Here is a 23,770-nt window from a genome sequence, read left to right on the forward strand (position 1 = left end):
GAGTTTTAGGATTACAATTTTTTCACTTGCCCCTGGTTACATTTTGTTATCTGAAGCACAAAAGTGTTCTGTCTGGAGAAATAAATATATCTGTCATCATGATCATGATCATGATGCAACATTGGTCATTTGTGAAGGCTTTGGGATTGACTATGCTGCCTGGTTGGTTAGAGAAAGATTTGAGCAGCCTGCAGAGCAGGGATTAAGAAGGATGGATTCATTTCAATCCCACATTTGGTTCGGCAAGCACTTTAGAACTGTTGTGACATGGCTGAACTCTTTACTGAGCAACAATTTCTAAAGTTCCAGCTTGTTTTGTGGAGGATAAAGGGAAGGTCAAATGAGATTTATAATGCCATTAATGACTTTACATACTAATACAGTAGATCTTACCAAATTTGAAATCGGTTTAGTTTTTTTGGTGGTTTGGCCATTTAATATTGGGCATGAGCAAAGTCACTGCTGTACAAATATGTTGCATCTATGTAATCCTTTTATTCTACATTTTTCTTCTCTACAGGGCTGGATGAATGAAATTTACAATTATGATCCTGAAACCTACCATGCTACACTGACCCATTCTATCTTCACTCGTCTTGAAGGGAGTATACTAAGGCTTTCAAAACCGCATAAAAATATTTCCCGGAGGGCTTCTTTCAACGAGGCCAAGATGGAAGTCACATACATCAGCCAGAAGATTTATGACCTATCGGACAGTAGGGTAAGTGAGTAGCAGACCTGAGGATTTGAGGATAATTAAATATGGTCACGTTGCTGTTCTATTTCATTTACGGTCTGGGCTATAATCACAAACTAGTGTAAATACACAGATAACAAAGTGTAATACTTCAAATGAGCAGTAACTACTCAACTCACACAGCATGTTCCTAACACTGACTTTTTAAAAATAAAATAAATGTGATCAGTGAAAGGTGTGGACTTCACGCTTGGGTTGTTGGATTGAAAGATTGGCACAGGGATTGGGCAGGTGCCTGAGCATAGGTGATTACATTGGATGTCTCAAGCCCTACAGCTGCAGTTCATCTTGTACTGAGCACGGAGTGACATTGGCAACTTCGTATTTCATATTTAAATACCTAGTGTGGTTCTGTAAGCAGTGAATTGTAATCTTCTGATTTAAGAAATTCATTGATATAGAAGCCTTTTGCTGGTTTATTTATTAGTAGTGGGCTCAACACAGCTACAGTTGCCATACATGTAGAGTATCTCTCTGCTCCAGATTCTGCAATTCTACAACTTTATCTTTACAAAGTGAAGCTTCATACCAACACTCCCACTGTGAAAATGCAACCGTAGATTATTACTTTTTAAAAAATTGTTCCGACTTGTTCACTGTTCTTTGTCAAAGCTGCTTAGTACAGAGTGACTCGTACCATGTGAAGGACAAATGCTATGTTCTTTTCTCCTGAGATGAGTCTCTGCTTGACATAAATCATAAAATATTGTGTGAGCTGAGAATGTATAAAAGCCCATCACAGAGGACAAGTAGATTTATCTGGATTGCTGTCTAGCGGTATTGAATTTTATCAGAAAATGTTTGACCACTTGTTCTTGAAGTTCAGAAATGGTCAGCGTGCACTTAACTTTTCAATTAAAATACACAGCAAAGCAATAAGGAACATAGTGGGCATTTAGATCTGAAGAATTTCTAAGATGCAACTGTATACCTAGATTCTGAGATTGTATATTTGCCCTGATGCCGACAAACCTACTAGAGAGGGACCAAAGGGATAGCAAACAGGGTTTTTCTGTGTTCTGCCGCCTTCCCACCTTTTAAAAGTGAAAAAAGGGAAGCCATTTGATACTGGGTAAGGGGGCAGATGGGAGCAGTAGTGGGGAAGGACAAGTGATGCTGTTGAGGGAGTAAAAGAAACCGAGAGAGATGGGAAGAAAGCAAACAGCATTGAGATAAATAATCAGATAATCTGTTTAGTGATGTTGGTGGAGGCATAAATGTTGTGCAAGACATTGGAAGAACTCTCCCGCTCTTTGAATAGGATCTTTTGCATCCATGTGAGGGGGCAGACCGGGCATTGGTTTAACATCTCATTTGTAAGTGGGGAAAAACTGATGCACAGGGAGAGCCTGTTCAGATAGGACAGTGTGGCCCTGTTGATGGGAGTAGAAAAACACCATTGTGAGGAGAGGCAATATACAGACAAGAGAGCCTCATGTTTCTTTCTAACTCTCAGTTCCCCATTTCTCTCACTCATGCATACTGCAACACTTCTTCAAGTTCTACACCTATTCCTGCCCTGATACCAACTCTGACATGTTGGATGCCATCTTACTTTTGCTCTGGCCTTTAAAAAGGGTAAAAGGTAGAAAGAGAGCAAATCAATATAAGAATAAGTGAGAGACGTGGAGAGCGAGATTCTGAAAGAATGAGAAAGTAAAACAATTGATGACCGAGAAAACTAGAACAATGACAATGTGAGAGAGAGATGCTTAGAGAAAGGAGGAGAGTGGAACTCTGGCAGTAAAATAGAAGGGTAGATGGTTATGAAGTGGAAAAGCAGCAGAGAAATAATTAGAAAAAGACAAGTTTTCCAAATTTTGCCCATGAACAACATCGCAGGAGATCAACTGGGAGCATACAAGGGTAAACGAGAAACAAAGACAGCAGCAAACAAGTGGGGAGTCTTTGAAAAGCTCAGCCTGATCGAATACGGCATGTTGTATTATTGCACTGTGGCTCAGATATCTAACATTTGAGAAAACAAATCACGGTGTATTTTAACCTGCTGAAATGCAGCATTACAGGATGGTAACAACCTCAAAATAGTGTCAGTAGCCTTACCGCAACCGTAACCCCGTGATTATCCTACTGCAGCTTTCACAGGGACCTACCAGTGGGTGCCCGAATTGCCTGCCTGTTTCCAGTGGTAGGCCCCTTTTCACGTGTAAATCCGGGTCCTGTGACGTGGGCGGCCAGTGGCATGCCCATCTAGTCAGCCCCCCAAAAGTCAAAATCTACTCTTATTTTATTGGGAGGTTATTGTGCAATATTTCCTGACTGAGATTCTCTTCCCCTTTTGTTAAGTCTTGATTGATGTTGCTAAACTTCAATAGAATGGTTATATTAATATATTTGTGATAACAGAAAACCACAATGTAAAAAGGTGACCTTCATTTTTAACAGGTGCATTTAGTTCCAAAGGGTCTGGCTAGAAAAAGAGTTTGGAATAAAAAGTACCCAATTTGCATTGAACTTGCCAGACAAGATGACTTTATGTCAAAGACCCAGATGGAGAAGGAAAATGTGGAGGAAAAGCTCCCTGCTGATAAAGTTGAAACTGCGCCTGAGGAACCAAGGAAATCTGTGTCACAAGATTCTGCAAAGCCAATTTGCCAGAAGGACCAAGTTCTATATCTTTTTGGAAGGACTGGTAGAGAAAAGGAAGAATGGTTCAGGAGATTCATTTCCGCCTCAAAATCAAAAGTTGATGCTAAACGACCAGCCAGTCTAGGAGGAGGTGTCCTACCAGGTGAACCAATGTTTTCTATGCTACTGAAATCACAATGTGAGGATAGTTTAAATGGGTATGTGTATGTTGTGTATATATATGATGTAACACGTTTTATTGAAGTCAAATTGTTGGACAATGCACACCTTTTAGAATCATGAAAATCTCAGCACAGGTGTGGGCCACTCTACCCATTATACCTGTGTTGCCGTTAGTGACCTACTCTAATCCAAAGTCACTGCTTCCTCCCCATGCCCAATGATATTTTTCTGGAAGTGTTAAACTCATTCCCTCTTGTATGCTGTGATTAAATTGGTTTCTGTAGCCACTTGAGATAATGTGTTCCATATTCTAATAAGGTTTTGCATGAAAACAGTTCTTCTAACCTCCCTGTTTAAGCTTCTAGTACTAATTTTAAGTTTACAGATTAGTGAAAATAATCTTTTACTATTCATCCTCTGAAACCCTTCCAGAATGTTGAACCTTTTTGTTAAATTCCTGCTTAACTTTCATTATCCCAGTGAATTCAGCCTTAGGTTTCCAAGTTTTTCATCACAATTATATCCTGTTATAACAGGCATCAGCTCAGTAAATCTGCATTACATCTTTCCCAAGGCTTCAATATCGTATCTAAAACTGCATGCAGTATTCCAACTGTGGCCGTCTTGTACGGCATTATCCTTTTGTATTCAATGCCTTGAATTGAAATCCAGAATCCTATTTGCCTTTAGCTTTTTCCACCTGCAGTTCTGTTTTTAACTTCTGTTTCTCCACTCAGTTGAGAATTTTACAGTTCAGGATTCAATTCTCTTCTTTGTCCCAACATGTTGTACTGTTTGCCATGTATCTGCCTACTCTCCTAACCTATCTGTCCCCCTGCTGTCTCCCAGTGTTTCTCATAGTTTATCATGCTCCTTAATTTAATAAGAACATAAGAAATAGGAACAGGAGTAGGCCATACGGCACCTCGAGCCTGCTCCGCCATTCAATAAGATCATGGCTGATCTGATCATGGACTCAGCTCCACTTCCCCACCCACTCCCCATAACCCTTTATCCCCTTATCGTTTAAGAAACTGTCTATTTCTGACACATTTATTCAATGTCCCTGCTTCCACAGCGCTGTGAGGCAGCGAATTCCACAGATTTACAACCCTCAGAAGAAATTTCTCCTTGGGCCCAAGTTTCCACACGATAAAAACCGGGCGCCCCTCCGAGCTGGGTGCCTGTTTTTCGCGCCTACAGTGGCGCCTAAAAAAAAAAGACGCGATTCTGGAGCGTTCTGCAGCTCCTTGTCTGCCTGGCGCGGCGCCCAGGGGGGCGGAGCCTACACTCACGCCGATTTTGTAAGTGGGAGGGGGCGGGTACTATTTAAATTAGTTTTTTACCTGCCGGCAACGCTATGCGTGCGCGTTGGAGTGTTTGCGCACGCGCAGTGTGAAAAAAACATTGGCACTCGGCCATTTTTGTAGTTCTTTGTAGCTGTTTAATTTTTGAAATTTTTTTTAATAAAAGCACATTGCCATCAGCACTTGCAGCCTTCTCACTGTCCCCCCCCCCCCGTGGGAAAGAACGGGCGCCTCCTCTTCCCCCCCCGTGGGAAGAACGGGCGCCTCAGGCTGACTGCAGCATTCTCTGTGCCTGAAGCACTTTCACACAGGTAGGAAGATGGTTTATTTAATCTTTTCTTTGCTTATAAATGTTTATTCAGGTTGGATTTATTTGTAGAAGTATAAATAAGGATTGATTGTAGAATTTAATGACTTCCCTTCTCCCCCCCCCCCCCCCCCCCCCCCACCTCGTTCTGGACGCCTAATTTGTAACCTGCGCCTGATTTTTTAATGTGTAGAACAGGTTTTTTCAGTTCTACAAAAATCTTCACTTGCTCCATTCTAACTTAGTTTGGAGTACGTTTTCACTGTGGAAACTTTGAAATCAGGCGTCGGTGGCCGGACGCGCCCCCTTTTGAAGAAAAAAGTAGAACTGTTCTACCTGACTAGAACTGCAGAAAAAAAAACGTGGAGAATTGCGATTTCTAAGATAGTCCGTTCTCCACCAGTTGCTCCTAAAAAAAAATCAGGCGCAAATCATGTGGAAACTTGGGTCCAGAATCTCTGTTTTAAACGGGCGGCCCCTTATTCTAAGATCATGCCCCCTAGTTCTAGTCTCCCCCATCAGTGGAAACATCCTCTCTGCATCCACCTAATCAAGCCCCCTCATAATCTTATACGTTTCAATAAGATCACCTCTCATTCTTCTGCATTCCAATGAGTCGAGGCCCAACCTACTCAACCTTTCCTCATAAGTCAACCCCCTCATCTCCGGAATCAACCTAGTGAACCTTCTATGAACTGCCTCCAAAGCAAGTATATCCTTTTGTAAATATGGAAACCAAAACTGCATGCAGTATTCCAGGTGTGGCCTCACCAATACCTTATATAGCTGTAGTAAGACTTCCTTGCTTTTATACTCCATCTCATTTGCAATAAAGGCCAAGATACCATTGGCCTTCCTGATCACTTACTGTACCTGCATACTATCCTTTTGTGTTTCATGCACAAGTACCCCCAGATCCCGCTGTACTGCGGCACTTTGCAATCTTTCTCCATTTAAATAATAACTTGCGCTTTGATTTTTTTTCTGCCAAAGTGCATGACCTCACACTTTCCAACATTATACTCCATCTGGTAAATTTTTCCCCACTCACTTAGCCTGTCTGTCCTTTTGCAGATTTTTTTGTGTCCTCCTCACACATTGCTTTTCCTCCCATCTTTGTATCGTCAGCAAATTTGACTACTTTACACAGTCCCTTCTTCCAAGTCGTTAATATAGATTGTAAATAGTTGGTAGCCCAGCACTGATCCTTGCAGCACCCCATTAGTTACTGATTGCCAACCGAGAATGAACCATTTATCCTGACTCTCTGTTTTCTGTTCGTTAGCCAATCCTCTATCCATGCTAATATTACCCCAACCCCATGAACGTTTATCTTGTGCAGTAACCTTTTATGTGGCACCTTGTCAAATGCCTTCTGGAAGTCCACACCACATCCCCTGGTTCCCCTTTATCCACCCTGTTTGTTACATCCTGAAAGAACTCCAGCAAATTTGTCAAACATGACTTCCCCTTCATAAATCCATGCCGACTCTGCCTGACCGAATTTTGCTTTTCCAAATGTCCTGCTACTGTTTCTTTAATAATGGACTCCAACATTTTCCCAACCACAGATGTTAGGCTAACTGGTCTATAGTTTCCTGCTTTTTGTCTGCCTCCTTTTTTAAATAGGGGTGTTACATTTGCAGTTTCCAATCTGCTGGGACCTCCCCAGAATCCAGGGAATTTTGGTAAATTACAACCAATGCACCCACAATCCCTGCCCCTACTTCTCAAGACCCGAGGATGCAAGCCATCAGTACCTTGTTAGTTGGTTAAATACAAATTTTAGTTCTTTCCTGATGACTGAGCAAGCTTATCTAGTGAGTAGCTGGTGTAAAGAACCAAAGATTCCAGCTTCAGTCTGTGGTGGGTTAGGTGATAATGGTACTATAATTGTATCTAGCATCCTGGGATTATGGAGGGGAAAATCAATCGGGGGGCAATCATTGCTGTCCAGTGAATCCTGCCAGAAGTGCATGTGTGTGGATATTAGATGAGGACAGCATTGTCCCTAGGGCTGAATGACCTACCTACACTATTATTCATGTGTAAACATTGATAGTCACTTGGACAATGTACCATGAGCAACTGATCACAGTGGAACAACACTGCAACCAAGTCAATGTCTTTAGAAGAAGAGAGGAAAAAAATGGCAGGAAGAAGTTGGTGAGAAGAAAAGGGGGGGGTCTAAAAATAAATGTTGTAGAGTTGTTAATAGCAGAGCATATGCACCAACTAATGCACAGCAATATGTTTGGATACTCCCATAGGCATCACATGGAACAAGCTTGTCATATTTTCCCTTGCTCATTTTGTTAAGTACTGTAAATCTTGGAGTATAATAAATCCCAATAATATGGGTATATATACACTTGGTGTCCTGCCCAATATTTATCCCCCAATCAGCGTGACAAAAACAGATTATCTGGTTGCTATCACAGTGCTGTTTGTGGGAGCCTTGCTGTGCGCAAACTGGTTGCTGTGTTTCCCACATTACAACAGTGACTGACTATACTCCAAAAGTACTTTATTGGCTGTAAAACGCTTTGAGCTGTCCAGTGGTTGTGAAAGGTGCTATATAAATACAAGTCCTTTTTTTCTTTTTAATACCCATTTGCAAGAGGCTTAGGAATGAATCAACCCTAATGAAACTGTTTAAAATGCAGTGTGAAACTGGCATAACTCCAAGTATGTAACATTTTATTTACTGATGTAGAACAGAAAATGTCAAAAAGTGGAGCTTAACAGTAGAGGCAGAAAAAACAGAATTTTCATTCTTCTTCACAATACTTTGTATTAAGTAGCATAACTAGTTTAAAAGCCCACACAGTCCTGATTCAATCCACAATCAAGGCCTCGCGCATCTATCACAGGATGCACTCTCTCATGAGTGCCCGTTTGAAATGTTACTGTAGGTAACATCTTCCTTTTAAATATATAGGATGGTAACTCAGCTTTTAACTTTTGATTCGGTCTCAACTCCTCTTTGCTACTTGAGCCACAGCAAGCTATCCTTCAACTCTGGAAAAGCTGCTGGACAATCCTGTTCATCAAGTTTCTTGTGGAATGCGCTCCAGTTTTATTTTTGGAACCTTTCCAAAGTCTCTAACTTCATTGCATTGGAATTCACACTTCTATGCTCAGTTGTGGCTCTGTTGCCATACTGGACTGTCTTCTGGCAGGAAGAAGTTGGTGAGAAGAAACGGGGGCGGGGGGGGTCTAAAAATAAATGTTGTAGAGTTAATAGCAGAGCATATGCACCAACTAATGCACAGCAATATGTTTGGATACTCCCATAGGCATCACATGGAACAAGCTTGTCATATTTTCCCTTGCTCATTTTGTTAAGTACTGTAAATCTTGGAGTATAATAAATCCCAATAATATGGGTATATATACACTTGGTGTCCTGCCCAATATTTATTCCCCAATCAGCGTAACAATATTTATCCCCCAATCAGCTTCATGGCTGCTTTGTAGCCATTGCAAAAATAACAATTGATAGTTTCAAAAGTCAGAAATGGAGGCATTTTATACACCTCTACAACATTTTTCTCTCAATTTATGGGTCAGGGGGGGAGATCTATAATTAGAAATGGTATTGTATTATACGTGAACAAGTTACAACATCATGAACTAATTGAATAGCTACAACAATAACCCCTTTAACCATAGGAAAATGTTCCAAGGCATTTCACAGGAGTGTAATCAAACAACAATAATTGGTATAGAGCCAAAGAAGTAGATATTCGATGGAGTGACTAAAAGCTTGATCAAAAAGATAGGTTTTAAGAGGAGTGTGAAAGGAAGTGATGGGGAGATGGAGAGGCAGAGTTTTAAGGAGGGAATTCTAGAACTGAGGGCCTGGTCAGCTTAAGACATAGCTGCCAAAGGTGGGGTGAAGGGAGTGGGGAAATGCCTACAAGACCAGAGATGAAGGAATGTAGAGTTCTTGGAGGGTTTAAGGCTGGAGGTGGTTAGCAGTTACGAAATGGCAAAGAAGCTGAGATATTCCATTTACATCAGGAACATTGATAATGACCATGTTCATTTTATTTCCAAGACTGGACCTGTTGAATCTTTAGTTTAATAAAGTTGTGCAAAAAAAGCGCACAATCTAAATGATCATTACCAAAATCAAATTCTGTCCAGAATGTATTAGAATTGCAACTTTTTGATACTGGACATAAAACTGTTGAGGAATTTTGAGTAATTCAACTGTTCACATGACTAATTGATTGTGCTTTATTTTAGGGTTTGTGCCATCACACAGTAGGAACAATAGCCAGTCAGGAATGCTGACACATAGTCGTAACAGCAGTAAGGGAAGTGTTGAAGAAATCATGTCACAATCCAAACAGAAAGATCTTATATCTGGCGTGCGCCAGAAAATGCTTCTAGACTACACTGTGTACATGGCAAAGTATATTCCTGAAGGAATCTCCAGTCCTAACTTAAGTCCTGTCCACAGTGCAGAAAGTAGCCCCACTGCTAATAAGGTAAGAAAAAATAAATTGTTTCTGCTTTTTGATACTTCCAATCCACAGTATCCCTGTTTTATTTTTTTTTAAAAAGAACACTATTGTGATACAACTTTAAGGCAGGACAGTTGAGCCTGCAAATATCCCATGAATGCTGTCAATGTTACTTGGTTGACTCCAAGAAGGCTACGTGTTATGTAGGATGGTTCAGAAACAAGTCATTCGGCCCAACCAGTTTTTGCAGGTGTTTATGCTCCACTCGAGCCTCCTCCTGTCTTTCCTCATCTAAATCTGTCAGCATAACCCTCTATTCCCTTCTCTCTCATATGCTTATCTAGCCGCCCCTTAAATGCATCTATACAATTCGCTTCAACCACTCCCTGTGGTAGCGAGTGTGTAGGATGGGAAGATACTTTGTCTTTCTTTTATCCCCCCTCGCCACCACACTATGACTTTCCCTCTCAAAATGACACAGCCAGCACTAAGATTTGGATTTTACTCTGGTCTTCTAGTTGGGAGTCCAGCTGTATAGTATTAGACTTATCTTCAGATAAGCTTGTGTGTGCATTTTTGGCTCTTGAATAATTCCACCTCAAATACTAGATATCAAAATACTTTACGTAATCTTTTTGGAAAAAATGAAAGTTGTTCCTAAATCCTGTTGCAATTTTGATAAAATTTTGCAAAAAAATTAGCCATGTTGTCATCCTAACAGATTTAATATTCCTGGTGTTACAGTACAGTACATATGGATTGTTAACATTTTATGAATTATTTCATAGTCCTGTATATTTTCTTTGCATGTCAGTTGCCAAACAGTCAAATCGAGGACACAGAACAACGAGTGGCTTGGGTCAATGCATTGCTTGGGAGAATCTTCTGGGACTTCTTGGGTGAAAAATACTGGTCTAACTTGGTGTCTCGAAAGATCCAGATGAAACTCAGCAAGATTAGGGTATGTGCTCAACCTGTTACAATCCATCTAGATCGAAGTTTACCTGTATAACTATCATTTTCCATGGCACAAATGTTTGATTGGATTTTGTTTATGCATAATTTTAAAAATTGGAAAAGTTTGTATTTTTTTTTACAAGTCTTTATTTGATTGACATATTCTGCGCCTTGGATGTCTTTAAAAAAAATCTAATTTAAGAATGCTTTTTTGCAGTGGCCGCCCCAAAGTAAGTATCATCAATGTGAGTTTAGACAGTGTGTCTTGAGCTATTTGACCGTGATGGTATAATAAATATTTATTAATCAGCTCCTGGTTCCACACACACATCTTTTGAACTGCTTAATGTTAATGGAAAGTTACACTAATGATGTAAATACCAGCAAGGAGTGGTCCTGTTTGAGAGAAGGCGAGTCAGAAAAGGTGGGGTGGATGGGGGTGGTTATTGTAAAATATATAGTGGGGCCTCATTGTACTGTACCAGACTTTGGCCTACTGAAACTCTTGATTTACTGAAGTATTCCCAGCTCCAATGACTTATCTTCCTGAAAGTGGCAACACTCCTTTTTTTGTTGCTGTGTTATTTTGTTGACCAGGTAATATCATTGGGATCAGTTGTTTGAATATCATGAGTCTTGGGAGCCTGTTTTCAGGACTGCTCCCTGGATGCGAGAGCGCAGATCCATTAGTCCCCAACATTCAAAAATTGAACTTGCACCTGCAGAGCTACCACATTTTCACACTACTAACTATGCTGTGTCTGGATTGCGTTAATATGATGAGGTTGTGCTATTTGTGGATATTTGTCGGGGTGTATGAATAGGTAAATTATTAAAAATGAATTGCAATGATAGTAACTTGCAAGACCGGTGAATGGGTTAAATTAAGGGACTAACCATTGTACTTGGACTGGGGTAAGGCACTTTGGCTGGGGGAGGGATGTATTTGGACCGGGGTAAGGCACTTTGGCCGGGGGAGGGATGTACTTGGACTGGGGTAAGGCACTTTGACTGGCCCTTGTTGTTTTCTGGGGAGCTCTGTCCTCTGTTGCTTCAGGAAGTCAAAGTGGATCGAGTTATAATTTGCAAAGTCAGTGAGACCTTGGGATGGGCGGTTTCAGTTACACATTCCTGTGAAACGTCAGGGTGTGGCTTATCCTCCAAGGGGATCAATCAAAAACAAAGGGTGGAGCATGGCGGCCATTTTGGCAGTACAAATAAACGCGTCCTTAAATTAACCAAGTGCTTTAATTCTTCAACAATAAGATCAGCAGTTTGAAAAGTTATCAAATATGCTAACACCTCTTGTGCTTTATGAACTCAGTCACGTGAAATGAATGCTGATTCCCCTTTTTAAATGGCACCCGTGCTATTTTGCCAGTATTTTTTTTTAAATGTGCGGGAAATTTAAGATTTCAAGCATTAACCATTTAGTTTTTTTTGAAGAGACAGGAAGACCTTGTTCGCAAGTTTCAAGAGATTGAAACACTGGGTAAGTACTTGCCCCTCTGAGCATTTCAGGTGTTCCTAAGTATCACTTTATTGATCCACAAAAAAACAGTAGCTTAAAGATTCTTTGGTAGACTCCAATTCAATTAGATCATGGCTGATCTGTACCTGAACTCCATTGACCTGTTGCTCCATATCCCTTGATGCCTTTACCTAACAAAAATCTATCCATCTCTGTCTTGAAAGCTCCAATTGTTCCTGAATCACTGTCTTTTGGGGGAGAATTTCAGATTTCAACTACCCTTCATGTGAAAAAAGTAATCAAACCTAGAGATGATGAAAGACTGAATAAGGATTTCAGCAGTGGGAGGGAGCAGTAAGGATGAATGCAGGCGCTAGAAATTCAAACCAGCAGCCTGAGTGGCTAGGATGTGGAGTTTGAAGCTCAACTTGATGAAGCAAGACACTAAGGTTGTGCACTCTCGGATTTAGCCTGAGCAAGAAGCCAGGGAAGAGAATGGAATTAAATACCTGTTATGATTTTGGTTTATTTTTTTAAAAAGTTCTCGCAATGAGGTTTATAATAGATTCATGTGCATTTAACTAATAGTAGAAAAAACTGACAGTATCCTGTCAGATGGCAAAAGTATGTGAATATTTCCAAAGCCTTAAATGGTGAGTGGAAGATACTAATTTTGAAACATCTTTTCTGTGTAGATGAAGTGGAACGAAACATTGTAATATTGTGTTCTCAAATCTAAAACTATTGAGTTTAAATTTTCTTTATGGGAAAAAAATGACACATTAAGGGTGGCTTGATAACACTGCTGCAAATGCTTCAACTCCATCGGAGAGGCAGTAAATTCAGATGCCCTTCTCAACTGACACTTTCCCATTCTGCTCAGATGGTTAATGTACGTAATCCATTTATTTTTGAAGTATTTTTCATGTCAAAACTTTTCAAAGCACTTCAGATGATAAATTACTCTTTTAAATGCTGCGACAGATGTAGCCAAATACATGAGGGAGTGAAATTTATAGTTTAAAAAAAATTAAACCAGTAAGTCTGTGTAACTTATATAAATTGATGCTGACCAGCACTGAACTTTTAATTAGATAGATGCAGTCTAAAAGACTACTTTATCAATTAGGAAACAAATCTTAATTTAATAGGATGTAAACAAAAATCTTGAAGCTCTTTGCCTTGCCAGGTTCAGAATTTAACTTATCTCTGCGATCATACGATTACATAGGATATACAGCACAGAAATAGGCCATTCGCCACAACCAGTCCATGCCGCCATTTACGCTCCAATCGAGCCTCCTCCCGTCTTTCCTCATCTAAATCTATCAGCATAACCCTCTATTCCCTTCTCCCTTCCCTTAAATGCATCTACATTATTCACTTCAGTCACTCCCTGTGGTAGTGAGTTCCACATTCTCACCACTCTTTGGGTAAAGATGTTTCTTCTGAATTTTCTATTGGATTTCTTGGTGATTATCTAAAATTGATGGCTTCTGGTTATGCTCTTCCCCACAAGTGGAAACATTCTATCTCTATCCACTCTATCAAAACCATTCATAATTTTGAAGACCTCTATTAGGTCACCCCTCAGCCTTTTTTCAAGAGAAAAGAGACCCAGCCTGTTCATCCTGTCCTGATGTGTATACCCTCGAATTTCTGGTGGTATCCTTGTAAATTTTCTCTGCACCCTCTCAAGTGCCTCTTATATCCTTTTTATAATATGGTGGCCTAATCAAGGTTCGATCCAGGTTTAGCATAACTTCCTTGTTTTCAATTCTATACCTCTAGAAATAAACCTTGGTGCTTCGTTTGCTTTTTTAACAGCCTTGCTAACCTGTGTCGCAACTTTAGTGATTTATGTATTTGTACTCCGAGATCCCTTTGTTCCCCTATCCCACCTTGATTCGTGGCCTCTTCTTCTTACGAAAATGTAATACCTCAGATTTATAAGAACATAAAAAGCAGGAGCAGGCCATATGGCCCCTCAAGCCTGCTCCGCCATTTAATACGATCATGGCTCATCCGATCATGGACTCAGGTCCACTTCCCTGCCCACTACCCATAACTGTTTATTCCCTTATCGGTTAAGAAACTGTCTATCTCTGTCTTAAATTTATTCAGTGACCCAGCTTCCACAGCTCTCTGAGGCAGCGAATTCCACACCCCACTAGTTACTGATTGCCAACCCGAGAATGAACAATTTATCCCGACTCTCTGTTTTCTGTTAGTTAGCCAATCCTCTATCCATGCTAATATATTGCCCCCAACCCCGTGAACTTTTATCTTGTGCAGTAACCTTTTATGTGGCACCTTGTTAATTGTTTTCTGGAAGTCCAAATACACCACATCCACTGGTTCCCCTTTCTTTATCCACCCTGTTCGTTACATCCTCAAAGAACTCCAGCAAATTTGTCAAATGTGACTTCCCTAGTTCTAGTCTCCCATATCAGTAGAAACATCCTCTCTGCATCCACCTTGTCAAGCCCCCTCATAATCTTATATGTTTCGATAAGATCACCTCTCATTCTTCTGAATTCCAATGAGTAGAGGCCCAACCTACTCAACCTTTCCTCATAAGTCAGCCCCCTCATCTCCGGAATCAACCTAGTGAACCTTCTCTGAACTGCCTCCAAGGCAAGTATATCCTTTCTTAAATATGGAAACCAAAACTGTGCACAGTATTCCAGGTGTGGCCTCACCAATACCTCGTATAACTGTAGCAAGACTTCCCTGCTTTTATACTCCAACCCCTTTGCAATAAAGGTCAAGATTCCATTGATCACTTGCTGTGTACCTGCATGCTAACCTTTTGCGTTTCATGCACCAGGACCCCACGTCCCACTGTACTGCAGCACTTTGCAATTTTTCTCCATTTAAATAATAACTTGCTCTTTGATTTTTTTTTTCTGCCAAAGTGCATAACCTCTCACTTTCCAACATATACTCCATTTGCCAAATTTTTACCCACTCGCTTAGCCTATCTATGTCCTTTTGAAGGTTTTTTGTGTCCTCCTCACAGTGCTTTTCCTCCCATCTTTGTATCGTCAGCAAACTTGGCTACGTTACACTCGGTCCCTTCATCCAAGTCGTTAATATAGATTGTAAATAGTTGGGGTCCCAGCACTGATCCTTGCGGCACCCCACTAGTTATTGGTTGCCAATCCGAGAATGAACAATTTATCCCGACTCTCTGTTTTCTGTTAGCTAACCAATCCTCTATCCATACTAATATATTGCCCCCAACCCCGTGAACTTTTATCTTGTGCAGTAATCTTTTATGTGGCACCTTGTCAAATGCCTTCTGTAAGTCCAAATATACCACATCCACTGGTTCCCCTTTATCCACCCTGTTATCCTCAAAGAACTCCAGCAAATTTGTCAAACATGACTTCCCCTTCATAAATCCATGCTGACTCTGCCTGACTGAATTATGCTTTTCCAAATGTCCTTCTTTAATAATGGACTCCAACATTTTCCCAACCACGGATGTTAGGCTAACTGGTCTATTGTTTCCTGCTTTTTATCTGCCTCCTTTTTTAAATAGGGGCATTATATTTTCAGTTTTCCAATCTGCTGGGACCTCCCCTGAATCCAGGGAATTTTGGTAAATTACAATCAATTTCGCTACTTCTCTTAAGACCCTAGGATGCAAGCCATCAGGTCCAGGGGATTTATCTGCCTTTAGTCCCATTATCTTACTGAGTATCACCTCCTTTGTGATTGTGTTAAGTTCCTCCCCACCCCCCCCCCCACCCCCAATTAGCCCCTTGACTATCCACTTGGGATATTTTTAGTGTCCTCTACCGTAAAGACTGATACAAAACACCTGTGAGCTCATCCCTCTTTGGTGTGGAAGCAAGTCATCCTCTATACGAGGGACCGCCTAAGAGAGAGAGGTTTTTAATTCCAACCTCCAGTCCCCTCTCCTATGAACTAGTGTGATATTGCTACTTTCCACAACAGCCGCCTAAGTACTCTCATAATTACCTGCTTCTGCTAGAATATGTATTTTGAATGTCATTTACAATTTCCCCTCTGGCTATAACCAAATTTAGTCTGAGCAGTATTAGTCCACTTCCGAGTTGATGTGAATTTGTAGCAGAATGTATTCAGAATTTCATTAAATTTACAGTCTTGCTCATAGATCATAAGTGTGGTTGTTATTAAAACTATTTATCACATTGGTGTGCAGCAGGGAATACATTTTCAAGGTTATGATTACGACACATTGTTGGGGAAACAAAATGGGCTTGACATAAAAGGCCAAATGATTCATAAAGGTAGTTTTGGGACTGAAGTTGGCTGGTATGTGTAAGGATTGAGAATTAATTCTTCCTTCTCCCATCATCAATCAATGGGAGCTTAAGCATGATGTGTAATAATTTATTAAGTGCATGACACAGTTATGAAATTAACCTTTTATTTTTCATTAAATATAATGGATTGGATTCTTCAATAAAAATAATGGTGAGGTAATCGGCACCCACCATGATTAGAGTAAATCAGACAGCAACTTCCAGCGACCGCACCTGTGCAGTTAAACACAGAAATCGGGAAGTTGCCCTGTCCCTCCAAAAGCTTTGCTATGACAGTATCTTGCCGAGATACTGAGCATTCAGCCATATGGAAGAGTGGGAAGTTGGGGTACTTTTTTAAAAATTTGTTCCGGGATGTGGGCGTTGCTAGCAAGGTTGACATTTATTGCCCTTGAGAACATAATATAAGGAGTAGGAGCAGATATAGGCCATTCGGACCCTCGAGCCTGCTTCGCCTTTTAATACGATCATGGCTGATCCGATCATGGACTCAGCTCCACTTCCCTGCCCGCTCCCCATAACCCCTTAATCCTTTATCAGTTAAGGTTGTGGTGGTGGTGAGCCACCTTCTTGAACTGCTAAGTCCTTGTCGTGAAGGTACTCCCACAGTGCTGTTAGGGAGGGAGTTCCACGATTTTGACCCAGCGACGATGAAGGAAAGGTGATATATTTCCAAGTCAGGATGGTCTGTAACTTGGAAGGGAACTTGCAGGTGATGGAGCTCCCCTGTGCCTGATGCTCTTGTTCTTCTACGGGGTAGAGGTCATGGGTTTGGGAGGTGCTGCCGAAGAAGCTGTGGCGAGTTGTTGCAGTGCATCTTGTACACGGTACACACTGCAGCCATGGTGCACTGGTGGTGGAGGGAGTGAATGTTAAAGGTGGTGGATGGGATGTCAATCAAGCATGCTACTTTGTCCTGGATGGTATTGAGCTTCTTGTGATGTTGGAGCTGCAATCATCCAGGCAAGTGGAGAGTATTCCATCGCACTCCTCACTTGTGCTTTGTAGATGGTGGAAAGACTTTGGGGAGTCAGAAGGTGAGATACTTACCACAGAATACCCAGCTTCTGACCACCTCTTGTAGCCACAGTATTTGTGGCTGGTCCAGTTAAGTTTCTGGTCAATGGTGACCCCCAGAATGTTGATGGTTGGGCTTCGGTGATGGTAATGCCATTGAATATCAAGGGGAGGTGGTTCGATGCTCACTTGTTGGAGATGGTCATTGCCTGGCACTTGTGTGGCGCGAATGTTACTTGCCACTTAGCAGCCTAAGCCTGAATGTTGTCCAGGTCTTGTTGCATGCAGGCGTCGACTGCTCCATTATCTGAGGCGTTGCGAATGGAACTGAGCACTGTGTAATCATCAGTGAACATCCCCACTTCTGACCTTATGATGGAGGGAAAGATCATTGATGAAGCAGCTGAAGATGTTTGGGCCTAGGAGACTGTCCTGAGGAACTACTGCAGCGATATCCTGGAGATGGGATGATTGACCTCCAACAACCACATCCATCTTCCTTTGTGGTAAGTATGACTCGAGATAGTGGAGAGTTTTACCCCTGATTCCCATTGACCAGTTTTACTAGGGCTTCTTGATGCCACACTCTGTCAAATGCTGCCTTGATGTCAAGGGCAGTCACTCTTGCCTCACCTCTGGACTTCAGCTCTTTTGTCCCTGTTTGGATCAAGGTTGTAATGAGGTCTGGAACCGAGCGGTTCTGGCAAAACCCAAACTGACCATCGGTGAGTATGTTATTGATGAGTAAGTGCTTGATCACTTTGCTGCTGATTGAGAGTAGACTGATGGGGTGATAATTGGCCAGATTTGATTTGTCCTGCTTTTTGTGGACAGGACATATCTGGGCTGTTTTCCACATTGTCTAGTAGAGGCCAGTGTTGTAGCTGTACTAGAACAGCTTGGCTAGAGCAGCTAGTTCTGGAGCACGTCTTCAGCACGACAGCCGGGATGTTGTCAGGGCCCATAGCCTTTGATATATCCAGTACACTCAGCTGCTGCTTGATATCACGTGGAGTGAATCGAAATGGACTGGCTTCTGTGATGGTGGGGACCTCAAGAGGAGGCTGATATGGATCATCCGCTCCACACTTCTGGCTGAAGATGGTTGCAAACGCTTCATGAAGCCTTGTCTTTTGCACTTGGGTGCTCGGCTCTCATCATTGAGGATGGGGCTATTCTTGGAGCTTCCTCCTCCTTCTATTAATTGTTTAATTGTCCACCATCATTGTATCAGGCCAGGTAGATAAGATGGCTAAGAAGGCATATGGAATACTTGTCTTTATTAGTTGAGGTATGGAATACAAGAGCAAGAGGTTGTGCTTGAACTATGTAAAACACTGGTTAGGCTGCAGCTGGAGTACTGTGTGCAGTTCTGATCACATTACAGGAGAAGGTGCAGAGGAGATTTACAAGAATGTTGCCTGGACTCGAGAAATTTTGGCTATGAGGGAAGATTGGAGATGCTGTGTCTGTTTTCTTTGGAACAGAGGAGGCTGAGGGGAGACCTGATTGAGGTGTATAAAATTATGAGGAGCCTCAATAGTGGATAGGAAGGACCTGTTTTCCTTGGCAGCGGGGTCAACAACCAGGGGGCATAGATTTCAAGTAATTAGGGGGAGGTGTAGAGGAGATAGGAGGGGAAATTTCTTCAACTAGAGGGTGATGGGGCTCTGGAACTCTCTGCCTGAAAGGGTGGTAGAGGCAGAAACCCTCACCGCATTTAAAAAATACTTGGATATGCACTTAAAGTGCCATGACCTATAGGGCTACGGGCCAAAGGTTGAAAAGTGGGATTAGGCTGGATAGCTGTTAGTCGGCCAGCGTGGACACGATGGGCCGAAATGGCCTCCTTCTGTGCTGTAAATATCTATAATTCTATGATCATTCATGACTGAATGTGGCAGGACTGCAGAGCTTTGATCTGATCTATTGATTGTGATATCTCTTTGTTCTGTTTATAGCATGCTGCTTCCGCTGCTTAACATGCATGTAGTCCTGTGTTGCAGCTTCCCCAGGTTGGAACCTCATTTTTAGGTATGTCGGTTGCTGCTGCTGCTGGCATGTGGTGTATTTGGACTTCCAGAAGGCATTTGACAAGGTGCCACATAAAAGGTTACTGCACAAGATAAAAGTTCACAGGGTTGGGGGTAATATATTAGTATGGATAGAGGATTGGCCAACTAACAGAGAAAAGAGAGTCGGGATAAATGGTTCATTCTCGGGTTGGCAATCAGTAACTAGTGGGGTGCCGCAGGGATCAGTGCAGGGACCCCAACTATTTACAATCTATATTAACGACTTGGAAGAAGGGACTGAGTGTAACGTAGCCAAGTTTGCTGACGATACAAAGATAAGAGGAAAAGAATGTGTGAGGAGGACACACAAAATCTGCAAAAGGACATGGACAGGCTAAGTGAGTGGGCAAAAATTTGGCAGATGGAATATAATGTTGGAAAGTGAGGTCATGTACTTTGGCAGAAAAAATCAAAAGAGCAAGTTATTATTTAAATGGAGAAAGATTGCAAAGTGCCGCAGTACAGCGGGGACCTGGGGGTACTTGTGCATGAAACATAGAAACATAGAAAATAGATGCAGGAGTAGGCCCTTCGAGCCTGCACCACCATTCAATAAGATCATGGCTGATCATTCCCTCAGTACCTCTTTCCTGCTTTCTCTCCATACCACTTGATCCCCTTAACTGTAAGGGCCATATCGAACTCCCTCTTGAATATATCCAATGAACTGGCATCAACAACTTTTTGTGGTAGGGAATTCCACAGGTTAACAACTTTCTGAGTGAAGAGGTTTCTCCTCATCTCAGTCCTAAATGGCCTACCCCTTATCCTAAGACTGTGTCCTCTGGTTCTGGACTTCACCAACATCGGGAACATTCTTCCCGCATCTAGCCCTGTCCAGTCCCGTCAGAACACAAAAGGGTAGTATGCAGATACAGCAAGTGATCAGGAAGGCCAATGGTATCTTGGCCTTTATTGCAAAGGGAATGGAGTATAAAAGCAGGCAAATCTTGCTACAGCTATATAAGATATTGGTGAGGCCACATCTGAAATACTGCATGCAATTTTGTTTTCCATATTTATGAAAATATATTCTTGCTTTGGAGGCAGTTCAGAGAAGGTTCACTTGGTTGATTCCAGAGATGAGGGAGTTAATTTATGAGGAAAGGTTGAGTAGGTTGGGCCTCTATTCATTGGAATTCAGAGGAATGAGAGATGATCTTATCGCAACGTATAAGATTGAGGGGGCTTGACAAGGTGGATGCAGAGCGGATGTTTCCACTGGTGGGGAAGACTAGAACTAGAGGGCATGATCTTAGAGTAAGGGGTCGTCCATTTAAAACTGAGATGAGGAGGAATTTCTTAGGGTTGTAAATCTGTGGAATTCGCTGCCTCAGAGAGCTGTGGAAGCTGGGACATTGAATAAATTTAAGACAGAAATAGACAGTTTCTTAAACGATAAGGGGATAAGGGGTTATGGGGAGTGGGCGGGGAAGTGGAGCTGACGATAAAGAAACGGGCTGTTGAAATATTTTTTGGTGTCTAAACAAAAATGTTTTTGAAGTCAAAAAGAATGGGCATAGTGGTGTTGCTTAAAGAGGAGGAAACAATAATTAGATACAAGCCTGTTTTAATACTTTCAAACATGTAAGTGTGTATATATATATATCCTATTTTTCAGGCATTAAATGCAAAGGCAAAGTGAGCAAGAGCAGTGCTGGAGAATGGAAATATTTTTCACTTGTGGTTTTGCATTTCAGCATCAGATACTCCCAGCTTAGCTGTAGTACAGACCAGAGGCAGAATGAAGTCACCTCCACTCTGTCCTTTCATTGCATTCCTGAATTTCTTTTGTTTGGAGGCTAATGGTATGGACTATGGATATCTTATTAGCAAACAGGAAACCCTGGATCGGATTAATGGGGTCAAGTTTCGACCTGAGTTGCTCCTATTTTTTTGGAGCAACTGGTTTAGAATGGAGTATGAAATTGCAATTCTCGGCATTTAGTTTGCTCCAGTTCTGGTCAGTTAGAACAGTTTCAGTTTGGAACAGATTTTTTTTTTTCAAAAGGGGGCGTGTCCGGCCACTTACGCCTGTTTTGAAAGTTTAGGCAGTGAAAACTTAATCCAATCTAACTTAGAATGGAGTAAGTGTAAATTTTTGTACGCTCAGAAAAACCTTGCCTACACTTTACAAATCAGGCGTAGGGAACGGGGGGAGGGGGGGAAGTAATTAAATTCTACAAGCATTCAACAGTCTTATACAAATAAAGAGCCATCCTGAATAAAAAATTATAAACAAAGCAAAGACAAAATATTGAATATTCCTACCTGTGTGAAGCAGCAGCAGCCTTCGAGCTGCGGTGCTTCAGGCAGACCACCTATGTTGGAGACAGGCGGCGTCAGTGGCTCGACGGCAGCCGAAGACATAGCAAGCAAGCAGCCTTCGAGCTGCGAGGGAGACTGAGGCCATTAGGCCAGGGACAGACAGGGCGAGGCAGCCAGATAGCCAGTTTGAAATTTAAATTTGCAGAATGGGGGCTGCATTGTCAACACCACGGATTATGCAATGGTTCGCCATCAATTCACTGCATAGAAGAGAATTGATTCGAGCTCACCGCACCAGGAACGTCATAGCCCGCAGGGTGATGGGCAGGAGACCTTACCCATGTCGACAATATCGAGCCAGGCGCTCGTACCTAGACATGAGCGAGGCTGATTGTGTCAAAAGGCTGCGTTTCCGCAGAGAAGTTGTCGCTGAGATCTGTGATATGCTGAGCAGATTTGCAGCCCAGAAGCAGAACGTCAACTGCCTTGTCTGTTAAAGTGAAGATAACAGCTGCACTTTCTTTCTATGCCTCGGGATCGTTTCAGGCTACAACTGGAGATGTGTGCGCCATCTCAACATGAAATACATGCCTGCGTTTACCAGGTCACGGCTGCACTGTATGCGCGGAGGAATGACTTCATCAATTTCCCAATGACCGCACAAGCGATCCATGAGAGGGCTGTGGGCTTCTTCAGGATTGCCAGCTTCCCAAAGGTACAGGGCTGCATTGATTGTACCCACATAGCCTTGCGAGCACCTGTGGAGGATTCCGAGCAGTACAGGAATAGAAAAGGTTTCCACTCCATCAATGTGCAGCTCGTGTGTGACAACAAGCAGCGCATCATGTCAATCGGTACGAGATACCCTGGCAGCACCCATGATGTGTTCATCCTACGCAACAGCGTTATATCTGACATGTTTGAGCAGCAGCCAGAAGGGCAGAGCTGGCTACTGGGAGACAAAGGATACGGCCTGACCACCTGGCTCATGACGCCCCTACACGTGACACGGACAGAAGCTGACTGTCAATACAACATGGCGCACATTGCGACGCGCAACATCATCGAGAGGACCATTGGCATATTGAAACAGCGTTTCCGATGCCTGGACCATTCCGGAGGCCACTTAGAATACTCTCCTCAGATTGTTGGTCACTTCACTGTTGTGTGCTGCATGCTCCATAACTTGGCCATCATGAGGCAGCAGGAGCTGGTAGTGGAACCAGAAGACCCACCTGAGGGTCCAGTGCCTGATAGTATGACGGAAGAGGAGGATGTGGCTGATGACGACGATCAGGAAAGCATGCAAGTTACTGATGCCGGAGCACGAGGTCGGAGGAAGGCCGTCCATCGTGCTCCTTTAACGATTGCTCAAGCCTTGCGCCAGCAGCTCATCCATGAACGCTTCAATTACTGATGCGTGAAGGCTCTGCGACCACTGTTGCGCATGGACATGTTTATTCTTTGCAGTTGTTCCTACGTTGTGTTAATGGAAGATGAATCAGTTTTAATGAAAAAATATTTTATTGAAAAGTTAATGTCACTGCAATAAAATATTTGTTGTATCAAACTTTACTTTTTAATATGACTCTTGAAGATCACTTAGACTTTAAAATCACTTAAACTTGTAAAGTTACAAAACTTACAAAACAATTTCAATTTGTAAAATCTTACACTCTCAAGATCACTTAAACTTCAGGATCACTTTTTAGGTGCAAAATTAAATAAGATACAAAATGTGAGTATTTACACTAAGACCGCTTAAAAACCCTAAGATCACTTAAATTGTAAAGTTACAAAACTTAAAAAAAACAATTTCTATTTGAAAAATGCTACTACAGTTACATAAAGAACAAGAACAAAAGCAGCAAAGAAAGGCTGCAACCATCTCTCATCCACATCTCGGTGAATGTTCACTTCTTCATGGGGGTGTCATTTGATTGGCCGGGCTGTGTGCCCTTATTGCAGCAGCTACCTCACGCAGGCTCTCCCTGATGGCCTGTGCCATCGATTGCACTCCCTCGGATATTCCCTCCCTAAGTTCC

The 23,770-nt window shown here is 42.0% G+C and overlaps 1 protein-coding gene across 5 annotated transcripts in view; it reads left to right on the top strand.

Annotated features, from left to right (window-relative positions):
- The window catches only part of tex2 (testis expressed 2), a 194,621-nt gene that overhangs the window by 126,282 nt on the left and 44,569 nt on the right, over positions 1–23,770 (top strand). For all 5 annotated transcript variants that reach the window (XM_070857901.1, XM_070857905.1, XM_070857902.1 and 2 more), the window contains exons 3-6: positions 521–721; positions 3,164–3,509; positions 9,398–9,642; positions 10,433–10,579. In XM_070857901.1, the coding sequence (XP_070714002.1) occupies positions 521–721; positions 3,164–3,509; positions 9,398–9,642; positions 10,433–10,579 (939 nt within the window). The remainder of the gene's footprint in view (positions 1–520; positions 722–3,163; positions 3,510–9,397; positions 9,643–10,432; positions 10,580–23,770) is intronic.

The sequence above is a fragment of the Pristiophorus japonicus genome, chromosome 16 (genome assembly GCF_044704955.1).
Source record: "Pristiophorus japonicus isolate sPriJap1 chromosome 16, sPriJap1.hap1, whole genome shotgun sequence".
In the NCBI taxonomy this organism is placed as follows: Eukaryota; Metazoa; Chordata; class Chondrichthyes; family Pristiophoridae; genus Pristiophorus; species Pristiophorus japonicus.